This window comes from Lichenostomus cassidix, chromosome 2 (genome assembly GCF_008360975.1).
Source record: "Lichenostomus cassidix isolate B80296 chromosome 2, HeHo_3.0, whole genome shotgun sequence".
Taxonomy (NCBI): domain Eukaryota; kingdom Metazoa; phylum Chordata; class Aves; order Passeriformes; family Meliphagidae; genus Lichenostomus; species Lichenostomus cassidix.
Window position 1 is genome coordinate 117,911,941 of NC_139482.1, and position 23,005 is coordinate 117,934,945.

Here is a 23,005-nt window from a genome sequence, read left to right on the forward strand (position 1 = left end):
ATAATCAGATACCTTGTTGAAACTTCTTAATAGTCTTTTGCCCTTGATTTCAGGATATTTGTTCATTGCACATCACATTTAAATGTAGAAGCATGAAGACAGTACATATGGGTTTTTTTTGAGGTGTGTATTAGGATGGCCATGTTCAAACATTCAGTCTTTGATACTACTTAGTACTGCAAACACTTGTTAGAAACAACAACATCTATAGTGGTCACCCTGAAATATTTTTATTTTTGTTTGTTGAAGTCTGAAATAATAGTTTGAGCATTTTACTTACTGTCTTTTAGTTTTAAACTCTAAGAAAAAGTCCTTCTCTTCTCAGACTGGGTGAGGAAGGTACCTAGGCGAGAGGCCTGCATGATGCCTTTGCAACTTGCTTGTCATGTGTGATAGGCTGTGTATGTGTTCAAGCCTGTACTTTTGACAGACTTGCACACCTCCCTCAAATATATTTACATAGTTTATGTACAGTTTAACCAAATATTGCTGTACACCTGTGCCCCTGTCTTTATTTCTGATAATTTTCCTGGGGTCTTTGAATAATTTGTGAACCTGTTCCCACTGCAGAATTGCATGCTCCTTGGAGGACGCAAGAACACAGATGTGCCCTTGGAAGGATATCTAGTGACGCCAATACAGAGAATATGCAAGTATCCCCTTCTTTTGAAGGTACTTACAAGATTTTTATTGAGGACTTTATACTTCCTGTATAAAACTGGTTGCTAAGCATTTTTCCGAACTCCGGGAACAATCTTTCTACACAGTAAATTATCTCTTTATTAAGATATTGGATCCAGACCTGCTCTCATTAAAGCTGGTGGCAAGTCTTCTGACATCAGCATTAAAAGAACTGAGGAGCTGGCTGGATCAAGATGATTAGCTCTGTTCTGCTTCTAGTTGTAAGGTTGCCTCTCCACTGTTGGACAGAAGTGAGCCATTTGGGAGAATTTAATGAGTCTAATTTCAGCTGGATTTGACCGTGACCTTGCTTAAAATGCTTGGGATTGCAGAGTTTGTTGGTGACACACTTTGATGATGATAATTTACCATCAACAAACTGAAAATGAAAAATATTACTGAATTTTTTTTGTAAGACAAACTGCAGAGCAACAGTAAGGTGCTGTAAATGGTTTTATGTACAATTATATATCTATTCTTATCATATTGTGACAACTTAAAGAGGAATGTTAAATGTGGTGATAAACATTAGATATTCAAACCTCTGAATTTGTAATTTAACCTGTTAGGAAATAATACAAGAAAGTAACTATTTTGAGCAAATTTTTGCTTAACAAATTAAGGTTGAGTATTGCTTATTGTTCTAAACTCTGAGAGGAAAGCCAGAGCAGATTCTGCTCTAAAAGCTACCTAAAACATGATTATTGAACAGTGTTTTTCACAATGCATGTATGAGTTTTGGTCTGCAAGATTGCCAGTTGAGGCATATGACATAAAAAATCTAAGAAGAAACACGATAGAATAAAAGTTTTAAAAACAAATAAAAAATTATAATCATTACAATGAGGTGTGAGTCATCGCAGATAGCTGTGGCTTTACAGTTCCCTTGGTCTATTTTGAAATTATTTTTCTATTCTATTTTTTGAAAGACATGCAGATAAAACAGGAAAAAATGACTAATGAATTGCTCTAGAGCAATGGAACGAATATATTAAGTAAATTTAAATACAGGGTGTGGTGGCAGCAGGGTTAAGGCTTTGCAGGGCATGCACTGAAGACTGTTCTCAGTCAGTCCAGCTGTAAATGTGTAGTTGGTAGTCTGAGATGGGAAATCTCAAATGAATGCTGGCGACTCCACTTTTGTTTATCAGCATAGCTGCCAGTACCATCTGAAATCAGTGAGTCAGCTAAGCTATTGTTCAGTGGGCTTTGCTGCATTGCATGAGATTAAACAATAGTGTGGAACTAAAAGAACATGTGTTTTCTGCCCTGAGTTGCAGGAAAGGCAGGTGTTAATTTTGACATAAGTGAACCAATATTTTTTTAGGTACTATTGTTATCCTTGCTCTTGAACAGTTGTATCCTGCAGGATATGAACAAACAAACAAACAAAGCTGAACCCCAAAGCTCAACACGAGGAAACACTTTGGGGGAGAAAGTAGCTGAAATGCAAACTCTTCCTATGTCATGATGACTGTTTATTGTTAGTAATTCATTACTCTCGAGTTTTAGTGTCCTGCTAGGATACAATGCTAGATGGGTTACTACTTTTCCACTTAGTAAAAGAAAAGACTGGCTACTTTCTTTTTGTATGCTGGTTTGGTTTAAGTCTCCTGTAATGTACCTTCAGAGATCAAAGTCTGGTTTATTTTTTTTATTTTTAAATTTTTTTTCCCTGGTTTTTTTTTAATGTCTAAATAGGAATTACTGAAGCGAACTCCAAGGAAGCACAGTGACTATGCAGCCCTAATGGAAGCCCTCCAGGCCATGAAAGCAGTCTGTTCCAACATAAATGAGGCCAAGAGACAAATGGAAAAATTAGAGTTTTTGGAAGAATGGCAGTCTCATGTTGAAGGATGGGAGGTACTGTCATAAGATTTATTGCTTTGTATTTTGAGGAGGGAGTAACAGTTTTCAACAAGTATGTGTTGCACTGTTTTTCTGATCCTGAGGTTCTATTAAGTCCTCAGATCTTTGAAATCACAACTTTTGAGATCTGCTCTGTAAGATAAGTTCATGACTTAAGTCCATGGCTAAGCAATGCTGTATGAAATAGCAGACTTTGAGGAAGAAGGGTAGGTATTTAGTGTTTGACTTGCAGTATCAATCATATACATTAACATCTATGTGTGCACACATACACATCTATAAACTCTAATTTAAATGCTGATTTGATTTTACTGCTATCTATGCTGACCTTTCTCCAACTGAAAAAAGTTTTCATTATTGTTTACTCTAGGTTAAGCATTAAGTTCATAAGTTTTTGTCAGCTTGTAGGTAATCTCTTACTATTGGGTGAGCTAATTAATGTGAACATATTCAATGGAATCTGTGGGGACTGAGACTTGTGGGTTTTTTTAATACTTTTAAAAACTTAATAGTTAGCAAATGAAAGAATTTTAATGCTCTGACAAAGTTACGTGAAGTAACCATAGATTTGGTTCTGAGTTAGAATTTTAAGTAGTAACCAGAAGAACAGCCCTTTCTCCAAGAAAACAACAAAATCAAGTAATTGTAGCACCAAAGTCTTCCTTTTGAATTATTCTGAGCACTATAATTCGTTCATATGGAAAGACAGGTGTGGATAAGAGTGTATCTTTAATTTGTCTTAGGTGTTTTGTATTGACATGTCTCCGCTGTCTGCACTGGGGTGGACGGCAAACAAAAGTGGCGTTTCAATGAAAGAAATATAAAGCAAACAGTGGAAACATATTCAAAACTGATTAAAAAAAAAAAAAAAAAAGACAGGGCTCTTTCAGAGGCGGAATTCAACATGGAGGTAGTTCTTTGCTTTTTTGAATATTTTGTTCGAATATGCTGCTTCTCTTCCTGAGAAAGCTGCTTAAGAACTAGAGGAAGAGGTTTTATCTCTTTAAGTTTTGTGGAAGGCTTGCAGACTGGGAGATGTTGCAGGAAAAATGTCTTTGTTGCATGTTAGTCGGGTAGCTGAAAAATCAGGTTTAAGTCCATATAGTGGGAAATCACCTTTGCATGGTGCAGAATAAAGAAAGGGTTAGGGAGACAGATGGGACACTGATGGGATACTGAAGCAGAGAGAGCCTCGAGACAGACCTGTCTGAACCTTAACTGACAGAGTTCCCCAAGAAGTCTGACAAATAACAATTAGAACGTTGACTAGAATCAACAACTTTTAAGTAGATATTTGTACTACTAGCTAAAAAAGCGGAAATAAGAAGTAGTTTCTACACAGCTCTGTTCCCTCCCTGCACCACCTGATTTTACTGTACCTGCTGTTTCTTGAACTTGCTGTGCCTAAGGATGTGCTCTGGTTCTACAGCAGTGGATTTAGCTTTCCCCTGCCATCCAGAAGGATTCAACAGAAAAAGCCATTAATAGAAAGGAGCAGAGACCTGAACAAGGACCCCCCCTAAATACTACCCATGGCACCACATAATTATTTCCTGTACGCTCCACGTGAAATCTCGTGATCAGTGGACTTTTGCAAACCTTTGGTTTGTTGTTAATTGAGTAGTGTGGGAAAATTTGGTTCATTCTAAGTGTGGATTAAGTGACTGATTTTACTTTAATCAAAATTCTTCATGTTTCTTCAGTTCCTTGTGAGATTTGAAATGTTTCACTTCAGGTATTTTTTCCTTGTGCAGCAGCATTTTCAAGAACTGCTTTTCAATTTCTGGCAAATCATCTCATGCTGGAGTTCAGGGCACTGTAATCTTTTGGTAGAGGATGGTCACTATGAAATTCCACTAAAATTCACTGAGCATCGTGAGAAGGAATTTTAGCAAGTACAAAAGCAATATAATTGCTGGTCTGTATTCAGACAAACCTTTCTGCACTTATTTGTAATCCTCAATCTGAAATAAAATAAAGAAAATTCAACACAAATGACAGACTGTGTGTACTTATGCCATGGTATTGTTTGTAGGATTTTGAAAAAGAAAGGACTAATATAAACTTCTAAGTGTTTGAATTGAGAAGAGGTCTAGCTGACATCACTTAACAGCTGCTTGTTTAGACTAGGTGAAAATGCATTTCTTCTTGTAATTAGCTTGAAGTTGGTGTCATCAGCAGCAACTTGAAAAGGTTAGTGTATCTAAACTTTAAATGCCCTGGAAAAGCTTGTGTGATAACCTCATGATGGAAGCAACAGCAAGTTAATTACTTATGTTGCTAAACACTTTATGGCAAGGAAATTCACTAAATAATCTTGATTGCCTATCACCACGTGACTCATTTCATTATTTTTAACCTTTCATTTAAGTTTTCTACTGCACTACAGTGATTAAAATTCTACTTGCTTCCAGTGTCTGAGTCATAGATATTTGTCAAATCCATCCTAATGAGCAGACTCAAGTAAAAAGTTACAGTATTATTAACTCAGTGCATTATTAGTCATATAACTTGGTTAAGAACTTACTGTTCCCAAACCTCTAACCCTGAAAAAGGAATCCATTTTCCTGCATTAGGTTTCTTCTGAATTCTTGGTAAAACATCCAGTAATAAATATTTTTGCTTTTGGAAATGTGTTAATGAGAAAAGAGAACAATAAAGTGGGAATGTTAACAATGTGGACGTAAGCATGTGAAACGTAGACTTACTCCCTCTGTGCTCCGAATGCATTCTCTAAACTGTAGAAAAGCAGTTTCCTCCCAATCTTGGTGTGTTGTATTTTTTGTTTTGTTTTGTTGGTGGGTTTTTTTTTTTATTTATTTTTTTTTTACTCTCCCCTTTTCCTAGATTTTATTTTAGGATTTCACCTGTGCTTGAACTCTGAAACAGTGCCATTGTCTTAAACTAGGATGTTTTCAGTAGAGTTATGTGGTATTTATTGTATTTTAGCTGATTGGGTTTGATATCATATGGCAACCACAGGGTGTACAACCTGATAAAATTGCCTTGCTCTTAATATGCGCATTTTTTCAGGCATAGTGTAAGGTTAGTCCCTGAAATGGTAAGAATTCCTGAGCATGTATGTGAGCTCACATATTTGAATGATTCCCAACAACAAAACAACTGCAAAAAAAAGTTCCTGAACGCAATGTTTGAGAGTGGATTTAATTAAATAAACATCTGGTTCTCTGCATTGCTGAAAATAAAGAGGCAAACTTGTTGGAGATTTCCTTCCAGAAGGAAATGCTTAGCACGTTGCTTGGCCCCAACTAGAAGGAAAGGGAAAAAAATAAAGACTATTTTTAGAACCTGATCAAAGCATGACTTGAATTCCTATACTTAAGTGTCATAAAATGAGGCTTGTGTTTATTATGATAAAAATACAGATTCATGGCAAAAATGGAACATCTGTTTCAAGAAAGATGATTTTGAATATAATGACTTTCTCACTTAATTTCCTAAGTGGTTTAATTTATTGGCCTGAATTCAGAACTTGTGTAGGTGGCTGTCTCAGTTGGACAATGGCTCAGCAGCTGAAGGAATCTTTCAATAAAATTTTCGTTGATGTTTCAGTGAGAGAAGAAAAACCAAAATTGTTGCATTTGTAAGCTTGAAGCTGAACAACCCAATCTGAGTCATAGGCCAGCTTAGTGCCAATAGCATGGGGTATTCTCTTCCTTTCCATTCCAACATATCATCAAGTAATATTTACTGGAGATTTCTGTTTTAAGCTCCAGAATTTCTAGCCCTTTCCCATTTTATTTGTTTCTTATGACAATGTGCAAGTACAGAAGTGTGAGTTAGTCTTAGTCTGTAATTTCTGACTTTTGTAACTATTAACATGCTTGCCACTGACTCACTATGGTCAAACCTCTGTACCTGATGGAAATCTGCCCAGAATATACAGATAACAACCCTTCTTTTATAACAGAAAATATCAATGCTGCTTTTTTTTTTTTTTCCAATGTGGTCATGGTAGCCCAGACCTCTTGCCTGAGCTGTTTCCTTTGTTGGAATGATAGGTTTTGGAATGACTGACAGCCAAAGGTTATCAGAAGCCAGTTATACCTAGATAGCCTGCAGGCTCCAAGATTTTATTGGCTTTTAATTTCCCCGCCAGCTGTCCTCAAAAGTCACAGAGTCTTTGGCCCTGGTGCTACCCATAGGAGAGGACTGCTCTACAGTCTGTAGTGACCCAGTAGATACACAGTATAAGCTTGCTTTGCAGGTCACTGTTTCCCCAGCTGAATCATTTATATGATTTGCTGGAAGATAATTAAAATAAGTTTGTTTCTACAATACATGGAATTTTCAAATCGACAGATTACAAAAATGCTGGTTTCACTGAAAATAGCCAATGATTTCTACTTGCAGGTGCTTTAAATCTATAGAAGCATGAATAGCATAGTAGTAGTGATTGTACATTTAGGATTGTACATTTAGTAGTGATTGTACATTAGAAGGTCATCTTCTCTTACGAGCGCTGAGTATAAATGTCTGTGAAAACTTTGAAACAGTAAATTGCTTTTCAGGTTCAGCTTACTCATATTGGAAATTCCTGTGGTAGTTTCAGTGCAAATGCTTAATGAAAACATGATAGTGTCAGAAGGTTTTGCTAATACTTGTTCCAAAATATTGTAGATAGTGTAGTTCAGTTTTAGCTGTGCAAGCAGACAGCCTTGCCTGCTGCTGGGATGAGGGTGATCACTCATGTGTTACTGCAGCCTTGACCTTCTCTCATGAGAGGGACAGCTTGGAGTTGGATAAGTGAATTATCCTACTGGGCTGGATATCAGCTGTAGCTTGGTGTTCTTGCTGAGAATCTATGCGAGGGTTTAAGGTGTAGCTACATCCTTCATGAAAACTTGTTATTGTTGTCAGGCCTTTGAATTGCATGATGGATATGGCAGTGCTTGTGTGTGCTCTCTGCTTCATCCTTCTTCAGGCATGGTTTTCATCTCTAAGGAATGTGGTGCAGAGCAATGCTCACCCCTGATGTAGAAGCAGCAGTGCTTTCACATAATATACCCTTCCATTTTTTCTCTGTTTCAGCTCCATTCCCACCCAAAGTCTAGGAGCAGGCAAAGCTTAAGTATTACATAGGCAAGGGAGTGACAGGGAATTTTTCTGCACTAGCAGTGTTATGTAGGACAGTGAGATGTGACTTCTCCTCCTGTTTTCTTATTCCCTTTGACTTCAGCAAATAAAACTGCAATAACAAAAATCACTGACCTGTGGTCACACCAGCATGGGTTGTGATGTTGTCAGAAGGTATCTTATAAGTTAACATATATCTTATAACATTAACACTGTTGAGTCCTTGGATGAAATGTCTCCAAGGAGAAAAAAATATCTCTAGAACTTTGTTTTCATCACCTAGCGGTTTGTATTAGAATGGGAAGAAAATTAAGGATAACAATAACAAAGGGTAGTAATGAGGATAACCCTCACTGCCCCAGTGTAACGTTGAACTTGAATCATGAATGAGGAGACTGTTAATAAGTCAGGTAGCCTGAATGATATATGTTTAAAATATGTATCAAATATGTTATTTTATGACATGATGCTGTCACAGTAGCAGATCTTGTTAAGACTGTTGGGAAAAGACAAAATGTTTTTATAAAACCATTTCTATGAAAAAAACCCACCCTTTTGGAGAAAGCTAAAACTTCTAGTACAATTTTGAAGCCTTAAGCTGGTTTTATTTTTTTTTGCTTCCTTACAAAAAAATACCATTTTTCTGCAAAGTTGAAATTTTATGTAAAAACAAACCAAGACACTTTAAAAAGTATCTAACCTTTTAAAATGCAAATTGTTAGTAAGTACTATTCCAGCAAATTTGAAACACAGAATGAGACATTGTTTACTCTTTTCAATACACAAAAGCAATGAAATGGAATGGAAAAAAGTGACCTGCTTTTCTATAATTGTGGTCAAAAGCATTACATGCAGCCCTAGTTTATGCCTAATTTTTATCACTGAGTGTGCTTTTAAGATGTTTCCATGTTTCATTTTGAAGAAAACGATAAAATTATCATGCAGGTATTGATGCTGTCTTAGGAAGGGAAATATGCTGTGGTGGCCATAGATGACATTGATCTTTGGCTTGTTTGATCCTGAATGGAAGCAGGAGTTGTGAGTTAATACAGATCCAAAGTGGCTTTACTTAGAGACCTGAGTTATGTTCCAGTGCGATGGTTGTGCAATCTCACTTATCTCTGTAAACAGACTGCATTCTCCTTAGGACAGACAGAGCTATTGCTCAATATTCACAGCTGTGGCATACAAAGGATGAACAGTAGGATGAAGAACTGTGAGAGCAGAATGCATGATTGCTGCTTGGCTCTTAATTGAATCCATTTTTCTTTGGACTGCTGTGGTTAGATCAAGAAGAGGAAGTAACTACAGCTATCACATGCGTAAACTATTCAGAACATGTGTAGATGACAGGAGAGTCCTGGCTTTTGCAGGTTTTCCAAGCTGACTTTGACTGCCTCAAGTCAGGAAACTCTTCAAAGCATGAGGTTATCCTTGATGCAGCCAGCGCTATATAGAATATAATTATCAGTAGGATTGCATATAGCACATGGACAGCAGCTCTGTCCCACAGGAGCATGATTTTTCAGATTAGCAAAATACACCTCATAATTCAAGGTAGGTTTCCTTGAGAGGTAAATTTCTCATTATAAGATATATAAGTGCCATGAATTTTTCATATAAATATTTTTTAAAAAGGTTTGCTTATGTTAAAGTTGTGTCTCTTTCATTAACTTTTATGAAATGCCTGCCACCTTTTTACGTGAATGATCTGTCTTGAAGTGAAAATGAGGTATGGGAAGTTTCATCCCAAATATCTAAAGGTTACCAAAAATTCTGATGTTTTTGGAGTAGGTTAGGAGGAGGTATACTAGACAGTCCTCGCTGCACATGCCACTATTAGCTTTGCCCAAGTTTTATACCTTGCTGTTTTTTTGAGTTTTGATTGTATATTCAGGTTAATCTACTGTAGAAGTATATACCCTTGTTGATGTTCAAGTCCCAGGTTGCTTCAGCTTCCAATTTCATCGTGGCATAGATTGTCTAGTAAAGCCCCATTTTCAGACATTTCTGCATGAAGTTACTGAGGACAAGAGTTATTGATAAAGTTTGCCTGATTTTCAGAAGAGGTCTCTGGACAAATGTAACATAATTAGGAATTTTGTTTTTTATTAAACTGTATTTTTTCACAAAGCTGGTGTTAAGCATCATCACAAATTATTGCATAATTACAATGCAATAAATTACCATGACCTGTATTTTTAGTCTTTCCAGACAATCGTTATACTTATGAATTTGTATAACAAGCTTTTCCTTAGTTGATGCAAAGTACTTCAGTTCTCACTAAAAGAATAATGTCTTTCCACTCAATTTCAGGGCTCCAACATCACAGACACATGCACAGAAATGCTGCGAAGTGGACTACTACTGAAAATTTCAGCAGGAAATATCCAGGAGAGAATATTTTTTCTTTTTGACAATCTTTTGGTCTACTGCAAAAAAAAGCACAGGTAAATGATTACTTTCAAAAGTAATGTGTTTTTCTCACAGTAGTGCTAGTCATGAGTATGCTGTTCCACAGGAATCACAGCATTTTTAGAAGAAACTTATCAACCAAAGAGAAGTGTATTTAACACAAGCAATTGTAAAAAAAATGGTGTGATGTAGAATCCTAGAGATGAAATCTGGGGAGGAATAATCTGTTTTGTCAGTCTCGCACAGCAGGTTATATGTGATGGCCTCACTCTCTTCTAGGAAATGTAAACTGTCTGAATTTTTAGTTCAAGCAAATTAGTATTGTAGCTTGTGCAATAAAATAAGTCTCTACAGAATCAAGAGTTTCATGCCTTATATTTGTAATCAGGGAAAACAGCCAGAAAGCTGCTGCTTGATGCATTCCAAAGAGCAATTCCTTAGTTCAACAACAAGCTTCTGCAGATAATGTTCTGAGAAATAAGGGTTCTCCTACGTACATACATATCCCTCTTGATGCTCAAAATTTGTCTCTTTGATCCAGAAGTTGTTTTAGAGTAGCCACTGAATACGTGTTACTGGGTAGATATTTGATAGATCCCTAGATACTTGATAGATGCGTTTTTTGAAAACTCCTGATTTTTGTTATAGTTTATTGTCCAGCAATTACAAATAAATTGCTGGTTACATAGTATCTTTTCAGTCATCCTCCACCAAGTTGCATATTTTTGTATTTATATTCTAGCTAAAATGCACTACTGGATGGAAATCTCAAAAGGCATGAAAGGTCATCTGTGTTCTTTTTAGTTTTGAGCAGCTGTGTCCTTGGCTGGTGCCATGGTGACATCTCTGCAGACATAGGAGTAACTCAATATAGAATATAATTTCAGAGTTTAAGGTGGGAAATTAATTGATTATATGCCAGCAAGATACTTCAAGTATTGATTGGCAAGTATGTAAAGAGAGAAGGTTTGTATTTTGGTAATTTTACAAAAATTGCCCTACCTTTATGGTATGAGATATTTTAATGTAATTTTTAACTATCCTTTTGTGGCAGAGTTGTGTAAACATGGAATTCTATATTTGGGTTTACAGTTATAAAAGTCAATAGAGCTATTTGATTTACTCACTTTGGAAAGGAAAAAACTTGTGATACTGAACCTTTATGCTTGATGTGGGTTTTGCTTTTTTGCTTTCTTTGATTTTTAGTATATCACTCAATTTTTGAATAAGAAGTTTACAGTATAGTAGAGTTAGTCATCAGACAGTAATGAAGTAATGATTGAGAGGCAGGTAATTTCCTGAAAATTATTACCTCATTGGAGTGAATGAAGGTCAAAATTCAGGTGATCCTTAATTTTTAGGAATTGTTCTTTGTTTGATATACAGTGTTAATTATCATTATAGGCAAAAATGGGTAAAAAATAATCCCTGGTTTATCTGAGGTGGGAAAAGCTGTCTAGAACTGACGTCTCAAAAGGCCTTGACTTCACTGGGAACAGTTACAGCAATGCAAAGTGCTTTGGAATGTATTGCAGTGAAACTGCCCCAAAACGTCAGCAATTCTTAATTACAATACTTGGTTAACCCTTATGTCAGGAAGGAAAAATATTGTCTTCATTATTCCATACATAAATCCTGTTTTTGATGCTAATGTAAGTAGGTCAAGATTTGTATCCAGAGATGTTCTCATTTCATTTTTTTCACTCACACTTCTCCTGTGCTGAATTTCTAGACTAATACAGGGAGACCACATCAGTTGGGAGGAAAGCCTCTCCCAATGCAGTATTTTGTCTTTGATGGCAAACAGCATATAGGTACCAAAGTGTTGGAACAGAGCTCCACAGAGTGAGATTTTCCTGATGAACTCTCATTAAGGCAGGAATTTGCAGCTTACTCTCACCAGCTGTAGCATCTTGCATTACCATTAGCAGAGTCCCGTTCAGCAGCAGTTTCCACAGTTTAATTGCACAGGTGTAAATGTGTTGTGATCCTGGCAGTGGTCTTTACATGCAACATGTACAGGTAGCAGTGCAGAAACATAGAGGGAAGTGGACGATGTGCTCATCTGCTCTTTCTTTTTTCAGGAGATTGAAGAACAGCAAAGCATCCACAGATGGCCACCGTTACCTTTTCCGGGGCAGAATAAACACGGAAGTGATGGAAGTAGAGAATGTAGATGATGGAACAGGTGAGGGTATTTCTGTGGCTTATTTACAGAGCAGTTTTTTGTGGTGCTGAAAGCAAATGCAGCTTCATAATTTCTTTGAGAATGGAAGGTGCTCCTTATATTTGGAAAGAAAGAGTGAGATGCAGCTTTAAAAGCACTATCTATTAGTATAAAAATTCTGCTTCTATGACACATCATTGCTTTCATCCATTATTAGCTGGGCAGCCATGGACGAATATTCTATGCCTACGTGAACAGAGTAATAAAATAAAGTGACATTTATTGCTTGACTGAAATTGCATATTTAACTTCACAGCATTCCAGCATTCGTAAAGAACTTATCCCTAGGTATGTGGTATATTTATAACAGCAAGTGGAAAACTTACCTCTGTTGGGATGAAATATTATAAATGCTGAAACTGTAACATAAGGAAGGTTTTTTAAAAATATCTTTAGGGATAAAAGCCATATGATTACTTGAAATTTTCCTGACATACATTAGTAAAGTGAAAACCCAAAATATTCCAACACATGTCAATTTTTGGTTTAGAAACTTGAGTTTAACCTTGGCGCTTAACAATAATTACTTTTTCTTGCAATTAAAATATTTTTAGGATTTTTAATGTAAAGCTGAAAAAAACCCACTGTGTGAAACTTGCAATGGCATTGCAAATATGTAAGTCTGGAGGGAATTTCTGGGAGTTATATATTACTTTATTTTAAAATGGTGTTAGGTTTGTCCTGCCTCTACTATGGATTCCAAGCATTTCTTAATGTAATTTTGTTCTAAAATTGAGAATTAATGATGATGATTTTATTTAAGTAACCTTCATAGGAATTGAATATTTCTTTAAAATTATGATTTCTTTTTATTCTTGAGTTCCTTATGTTCAAAGTACTTTGCTCACTTCTTGTTTTACTGAGTAGACAGTAGACAGTTGACTTGGGGAAAAAATTGACTGTTGTTCCTATTTCAACAAAGTAGTTTATTGGAAGACTCTTGTGACACTCTTTCATCTCTTGTTCTAAGGTCTTTCAACCTTTTGTCATGTATTGTGTTTTTATTTTATTATTTCTTATTTTATTATTTTATCTTTTTTCTGTTGGTTTCATTTTTTGATCAGTTTTCTTCCGTCTTTTGTCATTCACATTCAATTTTATCAAGAAATTACATAAATAAATGTTCGAAATTCATAACTGAAGTGTCTGAGGCTGAAATTTTACTGGTGCCAGGTAGGGCAGAATAATTACTGTAGTGCTATAATGGGGGATGTCTGCTACTAATCCCAGGATTGTTTGGCTTTTCTGAGAGCATTATTTTTTAGTCTTTTCATTTGCGTTTCAGAATACCAGAGCAGAGCTTTTGTGCCGTGGGGGTGCCTGTCCCATTATATTTTATACCATGTTAATGACTGAGATTAGGACTGATAATTACTTTCTTTTCTGTACTGAGTTTTGTCTTACCACTTCTACAATTTGTTAAGCATTCAGAATTCACATCTTGTTCCCCAAAGCTCTTGAAATGCTCCTTGACTTGGTTCCATGAACAGTGTTACCACTGAACTGTTTAAGCTATTGGTAAAAATAATGAAAAATGCTGAACATAAGGTAGAGCTCTATGGTGTCACCCTTGATTCATTGTCTTTGCTTACCAGATATTTTTGTATGAACTCTTTGACATCTGTTTTGGGTTATGTCCTTCATCAGGCTCACTGATTTAGTTAGTGATTTCAAGCTGTCTATGGGTACATTGTAGTGAATTTCTTCAAGCCTCTTTGAATTAGATATATTTTATTCAATATTTTTTTATCCTGCTATTCCCCTTTTCCAGCCTGTATCCCTGCCCAACGTTTAGCTTTATTTGTATAAAATCTGTGTTTTGTTTATGCAAAAAAGAGAGTTGATTATTTCAGTCTTTTCTGTTATGTAGTATTTGACTCCTTTTCATTTATTTTCTTTCATCTTCCTAAATATGCTTAGCAATAAAAGGCAGCTTCCCTGTCTGCATCATGTCACTCTCTAAGACAGCATCTCTTTGCTTGTAAGTCTTAACGTTACATGTGTCCAGAGGATTATACCCACCAAATTCTTCCTGATGAATATTCCAAGAATTCTGTAACTATTCTTCTTTCACTGATTCCTACCCACATATTGCCATGAATTTAGTGTTGGCTTTAGAAAATATTTCTTGGATTCTCTATCTGTCTTACCTTTCTTCATTTACTGGTTTTAGATATTCAGTCCTTGATCTTTTTCACACATTTTCCTTCCTGGCTGTTTGTTTTCTTCCTCAATGAGTCTTCAAGTATAATGTGGCAAAGCACAGTCTTCCTCTATGCTCCAGATGCCAGTAGTCTAATTTCCTTCAGCCACAGGAAATTTTGCTACTGTCCCCATTTCCCAAAACCTTGTATCCAGTCCTGGAGGGTTCATGCTTCTATCCCACTTGCTCTCCTGAGCCATACCAAATCTTGTCACTTTTATATACACAGGTTCCAAAATCCATACTCCTTTCCACACTTCTGTGACGTCATTAATAGTTTGGTTGATTTCTAACTTATTAGAGTTGATGGATGCTCAATCCCTGGAAGCATTCAAGGTCAGGTTGGATGGAGCTCTGAGCAATCTGATCTAGCTGAAGATGTCCCTGCTCATTGCAGGTGATTTCTAAGGACCCTTCCAACCCAAACTGTTCTGTGATTCTTCTTACCTGCTTATTTTCCTTATTGCCACATTTTCTGCTTTTCCCATTTCAGTTTATCCTATATCCTAAAATTTATTTTTCCGTGTAATTACTGCTATTTCATCCCTCCTTTCTGTGGTTCTCTTTGAAATATGGAAATGCTTGGGTTAATTCCCTGGCCTGTGACACCTTTCTGCCCTTTTCTTGTCACCCTCTCCTCTTTTTTATTTAACCCTACCTGCTGTTTTCTGTCCTTGTGAGACTTCTATATTCCCTCTCCTCACACAGATATTTTTTCTTTTGCTCAGATCATGATGTCCTTCTTTAACCTTCCTCTGTTCTGCTTTCTTTACTGTTCTCATTTGCTACACCCAGATGTCTTGTTTCTCATCCCCTGTAGTCATGCATGTTTGAACTGTAACCCAGTACTATTCTGCTGCTTGTTTTTTACTTACCACATTCCCAGGAGGAGTAATATGGTTGTCCTAGTGTCACTCACATTAGCTTTGCATATGCTTTTTTGGTATTGGATTATTTTATTCTCTTTAATCATCTATTACCTATCACTTTCTGTAATCCCTAATTTAGAGTGGAAGCTCTGTGTGCAGAGTGCTTATATCTTCATATCTGTGCAGTACTCTGTCATGCACTCCAGATGGATTTTTTTATAAACATTAAAGATTATTGAGTCTAGATGATACTTTCACAGTTTCTTACTGCAGATTTTGGGATCCCCTGCTCACTTTGTATAAGGAACCATGGAGCTCCAGGGATCAGGGCCACTGAGAGTGTTTGCTCTCAGCATTGAGAGATGTAGGAATGTGCTCTTCGTTGTTTGTGAGTAGAAGCATAGAAATAGCAAAACAGATTCCCAGTGTGGTTTATTATCATGCTAATGACATGCCTACAGAAATTAACAAAGCTTTTTCTGAAAAGCAATTTTTCTTTGATGAAATTAGGCCTTGGCTGAGCAGTACAGTTGGTGTAAGCTTTCTTTTTTTGTTTCAGCACCATGGAGCACTCTGCTTTCTCTTGATTACGCTGATTACAGTGGAATGCATATTACTTATGAGGGCAGACTATTTTTGATCTTAAAACAATGTGGCTACATAACCACTTGCAAGTATTAGAAAGGTGGTTTTATGATAATGGTATTATTTTTTCCATAGCAGGTTTTAAAATTCAGTTTTGAGAGAAAAAAAATTCCTAAAGGTATTCACCAGCCATTAAATGAACGGTATTTAGTTTATGAAGAAAAGCATTTGAGACGTAGGAAATACCAGATTTATGTTTGCCTCTAGTATAGTAGTTGTGTCCCCTCTAGTCTTGAAATAAGGCATGATACAGAAAAAACACAACATTATAAAAGTAACTAGAAACTGCATCAAAAAGTATACATGGAGGACGGCAGTTGATATTGTACAGCACTTATTTCCTTGGTATTTCTGAGCTTTGATACTCCTAAGAACCTCTAAGTCTGAGAAACTTAAAAGCACTTCAATATGGAGACTTCTTTTTTTAAAGAGAAGAAGAAAATTCCATTGTATATGACTGCAACAGATTGCTTCTTATGCATCCCTTGCAGTTTGGAGTCTTGAATTTTGAATAATATATTGCAGTCCAAATTACAAGCTTTAATGTATTACCAAGTAACATTAAAAGATGTCATCTTTCATCACCTTTCCTAGGGAAGTTGTTGGCTTAATGATTGGGTGATCATGCTTGTTCAGACTTTGCATGGAGCAACTGCAGTCTCATGCTCTTCTTCCTTCATTAACCGTTATGTCAGGTTTGCAAATTATTTGTCTAGCCTGACTGGCAGCTGTGATTACATTTGTGTGGAGAGTGTGCATATGTGCAGAGCAGCTGGCCAGTCAGGACATGCATACCTCCTGGCTGGCCAGCAGCTCTTGACCAGATTTTGCCTGATCGCCAGTCCAAAGAAGGTAGGAGTTTATATGGGATGATAGTGTAATGCTGAAATGCTCTTGGCTATGGACGTGGGTGTACTGGGGAGAGCAAATTGCTCACGGGAGCCTTGGAGGATTGTATGGATTGCTTCCCTTCATGGGGAGCATGAAGAGCAAAGGAGAAAGCAGAGGTGTTGCAGTTAGGGGCTGAAGTCAAAGTGGGCATCCCAGCAGTGCATTACTGTAGCAAAACTGGGCAACAGCTACGTGTTTTCCTCCACCTGGACTCATTGCCCTCTGCATACAGTAGGCAGTGAATAGTACCTGGATTGGTGATTGGACTTTCACAGAATTCGGTGAGTTTGTGGTGGTGTGAGGTAAATGTGGTCAAACAGCCAGTGTGCTCCAGGCCACAGTTTTAACTGTTATGGTTCAGTGCATCGATGATCATATTATTTCCCTACACAATGCCTTGTGATGATGGATTTACAGTAATAAAACCACAGGAAAATTATGACCCTGCAGTTTTATATGTATTCACTTCTAACTTAATAAATAAACAAAGGGACCTTAACTTTTTTTTCTCCAGCCTCTGATCTCCAAGGGTCTCCAGTCTGTCAGATAAGAGCTTCTGTTTGAGACTAATTTCTTGTCCTTGACTTTTGAGTTTGATTTTCTGAGAGTGCATGAATAGTATGATGGGTAGTTTTCAAGAAACAATGTTTTCAAAGGGACAAAGGATATTGTGCATAGGCAATGCAAATAAAATGATAAATAGGTAAGTGGCATAAACGTGATGTTGCAAAAATAACTTCATTTTTTCTCCTGTCATAGACTTGCTAGCACTTTTTGTACGTGCTTTGAGTAGTAGAAAGTTTTGTTGGTTTAGAAATTAGCCATCAGTCTCATGATTTTCTAGTAGTTCCTGACATTTCCCAGCCCAGTACACAAAGCTTGGCTGCTTTCCATCTAATTAAAATGCAAAGTTATTGAAAGGATACTGGCATGTCTGCTGAGATTTATGATAAATCTTAGCAAGCATTTCAGCAAGGGTTTCAGCTTCAGAAAATCCCATCTCATCATAAAAAACAGGGCTGAAAAAGTATTTACCAAAGAAAAAGCTGTGTAGTTATTGCACTAGTTCAGGGTTGGCCTTAGGACTTTCTTGCCTCATAATGAAAGTTTGTGGTGAGAAAATATTGACCTTTGATTTTTCTTAATGTCTTGTCTTGTAGTTGCTAGCTCTAGTATTTTAATCTGTATTTCTGATTGAGATTTATGACCTAGCATCATAAAATCAAATGCTATAGAAGTCAATTAAGAGTAAGGAGTACTAAATAGTTTGATTTCTGTAGCACAGATACTTTTACTTGTTAAGTGTTGGGAGTTCAAGTTATCTAAGAATATCAGCTACCCTTACGTCTCTTGTAATGTGCACCTCCCTTGTAATGTGCACACTGAGCATATGGCTGTTAGGAACATATTTCAAAAATTATGCATTTGGTTTTAGATCAGAAACATCTTCGTTATATTTCAGTTTGTTTAAACTAGTAAGGATAGATATTAGTTTATTCAGGTAACGAGTTAAGCTACACCAAATATCTGTGCTTTGATTACTTGTGAAATTGAAATTGTATTTTTTAAAAATATATTGTATATATTTAGTCCTTTGTTACACTTAGTAGTAAATCAGTCAATCAGCACAGCAACTCCGAGCAATTTAAGGGGCAAAAGCACAATGCTGCTTGTTTAAGGAATTATTTATTACAATTTAATACAAAGGTACTCCAAGTACTGTTATCTTTTCTTCTAAATAGCCTGTTTTAGTGTCGAGTTTATGCCTTCCTTCCACATGCTAGGCAATTCTGTTACACTTTACGAAGGACATTCTTTACTAAAATTAAAACAACATTTTATGAAGTTATAACATAGATCACAGGTGGCACAGATAACTTCAAATTAATTTTTATTCTTATGTACTTTCTGGGCTTTTATGTGTAGTGATAAGAGTTTTTAGTAATTGTGACAACTATTGCTATTGCTTTTTTTAAGAGTTGGTGCTCTTTAAGCAATTTTATCTATTCCCAGCTGACTACCACAGCAGTGGCCACACTGTTATTAATGGCTGGAAGATCCACAATACAGCAAAGAATAAATGGTTTGTATGCATGGCAAAAACACCTGAAGAGAAGCAAGAATGGCTGGAAGCTATTTTGAAAGAGCGAGAGAGAAGAAAAGGTAGGCTAATAAACTGCCTTGTGTTGCTTTGCCAGAAAGTCATACTGTATTTTTATGTCGAAACAGAAAGCAAAACCAGCTGTTAGGCAAACTTGTGGTGTCAGGTTCAGCTGAAGATTTATGAATACCAGCCTGGGAAAAATAAATCAAACTTGTACTGGGAAGGACATAATGTCTTGAATCATATATGCTGGTAGTGATTGCTGTTTGGGAAGTGGGAGGTGATTCAATCTGTGACTTTACAGCTTATCCTCAACCGGTATAAATTGTCCTAAATTCATTGAGGCCTGTGTACCATCGTGGTTTGTGGTATCTGAGGGTCTATCCTAAATGCCTTGTGGGATTTGTAGGCACCTGTTCCTTTGGTGACTGACCGTTTGAATCACTGAAATGAGCAGGATTTCTGTGTTGGATCTTAATGCAGACAATCCAAAGTGAAATGTGAGTGAGAGCACACTCACAGCTCCATCTTGGATATATTCTCCCCTACCCAAGAAAGTAATCACCATTTCCAATCATCATTGGAAAACCACTAGCTTTTTGAGTTACTGAATGAAGGTGGAAGAATACTTGGATGAAATATAATCCTGATCTCAAATGTGACCGCAAGTAACTTCATGTGTTGAAGGTGAACCCAGCACAAAGTAGAAGCAGGGATACATGACACATCATCATTTTCTGGAGCTAATTTCATTTGTGAGCTCAAACATCCTAATTAGTAATGTTATTTGGAGCCTTGATAATGTTATCTGGAGCCATGACCTTGTATTCTGATCTGTGATTCTTTTCCTGATCTGTGTGGATTTTCTATCACCTGGTGCAGTAACTGTTTAGTGCCTCTTGTGAATGGACACTAACAATATTTTCTTTGGTCTTTTAAAGTTGAATACTGGGTGCTTGTAGAGCATCTATTGTAGGACCAGAGTTTCATGTAGGGTGTCTCAGCACTGGCTAATCAGTAGTGTCATCATGAATCACTATTAGAACAGCTAAAAAGATGCTTTAGAGGTCTAAACACTCAGCATTTTTAAAAATAACAAATGAGAAAGCAGTGTGGTAGAGATGGTGTCAAACACAGAAAACCCCCAGGTTTGTCTGCTTCTGTATAGGCCCTTGTCCTGAACTGACTAAAAAGCTTTCAGTAAATCTCACTTCTCTGCTAAGTTTCATGTCTCCCTTATGCTCCTGATACTTGAGGAAAGAAATAAAAAGAGTGTTTTATGTTAATGAATTCTTGCTATTTCACACTAATCAATTTAGCAGCTGGTAGTAGAGAGGAGTTTGAGGTAAACCTTAGCAACCTGGACATCCCAAAGCCAAGGCATGTCTTAGGATTTAGCATCCTATGATTCCTGGAAATTTTCAGCTCCTGATGTACTCAGTGGGTTTGCCACCAAGGAGACAACCATGAAACAGAGAGGAGACAGTTTGGGGCATACATAGATTCAGATTGCAACTCAGAATCTTCAAAAACCAAATGAGTTGGAAGACTTAGAGATTGAATGGACTGAGAGAAACTAAATCTGTACCTTTATCTGGAATCCATGTAACAGGAGCTGGGCAAAAATGAGGGAATTCCCTGAATTAAGTAATTTGGCAGAATTTTCAGCTTTTGTAATCAAAACTAGGACCCCTTCGTAGATTGTATTTTCTGCTAGCAGAAATCAAGCTGTACTGAAAACTTCTTGCAGAAATTTTCTGTCAATTTGGTGGCTTTCATGTAAACACCTGAGGCATTCAGCAAGTTAGAAATTTATTTAAAAGGTGATAATCTTTAAGACTCATGAGGCTGTGATGACCTGAATCAAAAAGTCAATATAAATAAAAGCATCAACATCCTTTAAGCTCCAGAAATAGTATATTAGTTAAATTTGCTTTTCCCTGGGGTACTTCAAATTTTATTTGTTTGTGTTACAAATAAATACAAATAAATAGGGTGATCCCTAGCTGGTTCATGGATAATGAGAGACACTCCTTATTCCATGCCCAGTACCACTGTTAGCTTTTTTTCATGACAGACACATTTTTTTCAGGCTGTGTTTTCAGAACTAAAGAAATACCAGACCCTTACTCAGATAGAATATCATAGAATGGTGTGAGTTGAAGTGGACTATAAAGATCATCTAGTTCCAACTCCCCTGCCAAGCCTGAATGCTTTTGTGGAAAAGGGGTGAATTATCTATGTGAAACTGGCATATGTATAGCCGATAACTTGTTACTGCTATTAACTGGAAATTTGAAAAACATTCCTTCAATTAAAGATCTTTTTATTATCACATGGTAAGAGCAAAACGAGGCTCTTTATTTTAAATTTGTTGAAGACATGGCTACTCCCTTGCAAATGTTTATATAATGAGGTCTGTTATTACTACAAAATCAATGGTGATGTCAATAGAGTAACAATTTAACTGCCCTGTGAGAAAAATATCTTTGGTTATGCTTGATGAAGATCAGATGTTCATGGTTTAACTTGATTGTGAGAAAATAATGAAGAACAGTTTACCTTTTTTTGTATGTAAAATATTAGTATTGCTTCTCCATTTCAGGGAAGATACTGAAATATGATGTCAATATCACTTCATAAAATGTTAATGCATTTTTGGCAGGTTTAAAATTGGGCATGGAACAGGACACTTGGGTGATGATCTCTGAGCAAGGAGAAAGACTGTACAAAATGATGTGCAAACAAGGGAATCTCATCAAAGACAGGAAGAGGAAATTAACCACTTTCCCCAAATGCTTTCTTGGAAGGTAATATATGCATTTGATAGCATGAATTCTTACCATCTTTCACCATATTTTAAATCTTCTTTGGGATTCTGCGGAAACCACACTTCATTTGTAATGTCTGTTAGGCCTATTTGCCTCACAGAATTTGCCAAAATGTAAAATGGTCTGCCTGAAATCTAAGAATGTATACTCATATTGCAAAGTAGTTCTTGTAAAGAGACAAGGCTGCAAAAGCACAATAAAAATATGGAACAACATCAAATTAATTAGTTTCTTTTGAGAAATAATTCCCAACTTGTTTAATGCATGTTGTCTCTGTAGTGACTTGTTTGGAGTGTAAAATTTTATTTATTCCACTAAATAATCTTTGCCTCTTAAAATGGCTCCTGTCCTTCTCTTGCTTGAAGGTCAGGAACAGAGTTATGAAATGAGGTTTACATGTTTTAAATTATCAGGACGATCTTTCTAATGCCATGTTATGCCTTCAAAGACTGAAGGAGAAACAGATACCCCAAAAATGTGCATATGAAAAAAAAATCATTAGAGAGACAGTGGGGTTATCACTTATTTCATTTGACCATAAGATAAGTATGAAAACTTATGACCATAAGTTAAATATGAAAAGCATTTTTATAAAATGCATTGAATTTTGCACAAACAAGCTGTAGAGAAGATACCACTGGGTTCAAAAGTGAAAATGAACTTGGGAGATTCTTATGTGGTGTCAGAAGTGACATAGTTGAAGAGAATTGAAACCAGGATTAGGATTAATGATTGAGTTATGGTTGAACCATATTTCCTCAGTGAAGTTGTTGGATGCAGGTGAAGAACACACTCATGGTGAGGAGCCATTTAAACCTACCATGGAATGGCTTCTTTTTTGTGCTATCTTCGGACCTTTTTCAAGAATGCTTCTCCTGGTCCCTGGGTCACCAGATAAAACCCATGGATGTGAAGGTTGCACTACCTCATTATGCTTTTTTTTTTTTTTTTGTAATATGCCCATCTTATGTGCTTTGGATCCAATGTCTCTGAACTGCATTGGCTTTATTTCGATACACGTCGGGCATTTCTTGCACATGAAATATATACTTGGTGTATATGCTTGGGATGTCAGTGTGTTTGACACACCTTGGAAGTAACAAGCCTATTGTTCTGTCATACTGTGGTTATGTTCTGCCATCATGGCATTTCTGCCCTGGGCAGTGCGGTAGG

At 36.5% G+C, this 23,005-nt stretch overlaps 1 protein-coding gene across 1 annotated transcript in view; it reads left to right on the plus strand.

The window, feature by feature from the left end:
- Positions 1–23,005, plus strand: part of PREX2 (phosphatidylinositol-3,4,5-trisphosphate dependent Rac exchange factor 2) — a 168,623-nt gene that overhangs the window by 48,534 nt on the left and 97,084 nt on the right. The window contains exons 5-10 of the mRNA XM_085052989.1: positions 571–672; positions 2,383–2,544; positions 9,964–10,097; positions 12,147–12,250; positions 18,911–19,060; positions 21,667–21,811. Of these exons, the coding sequence (XP_084909115.1) occupies positions 571–672; positions 2,383–2,544; positions 9,964–10,097; positions 12,147–12,250; positions 18,911–19,060; positions 21,667–21,811 (797 nt within the window). The remainder of the gene's footprint in view (positions 1–570; positions 673–2,382; positions 2,545–9,963; positions 10,098–12,146; positions 12,251–18,910; positions 19,061–21,666; positions 21,812–23,005) is intronic.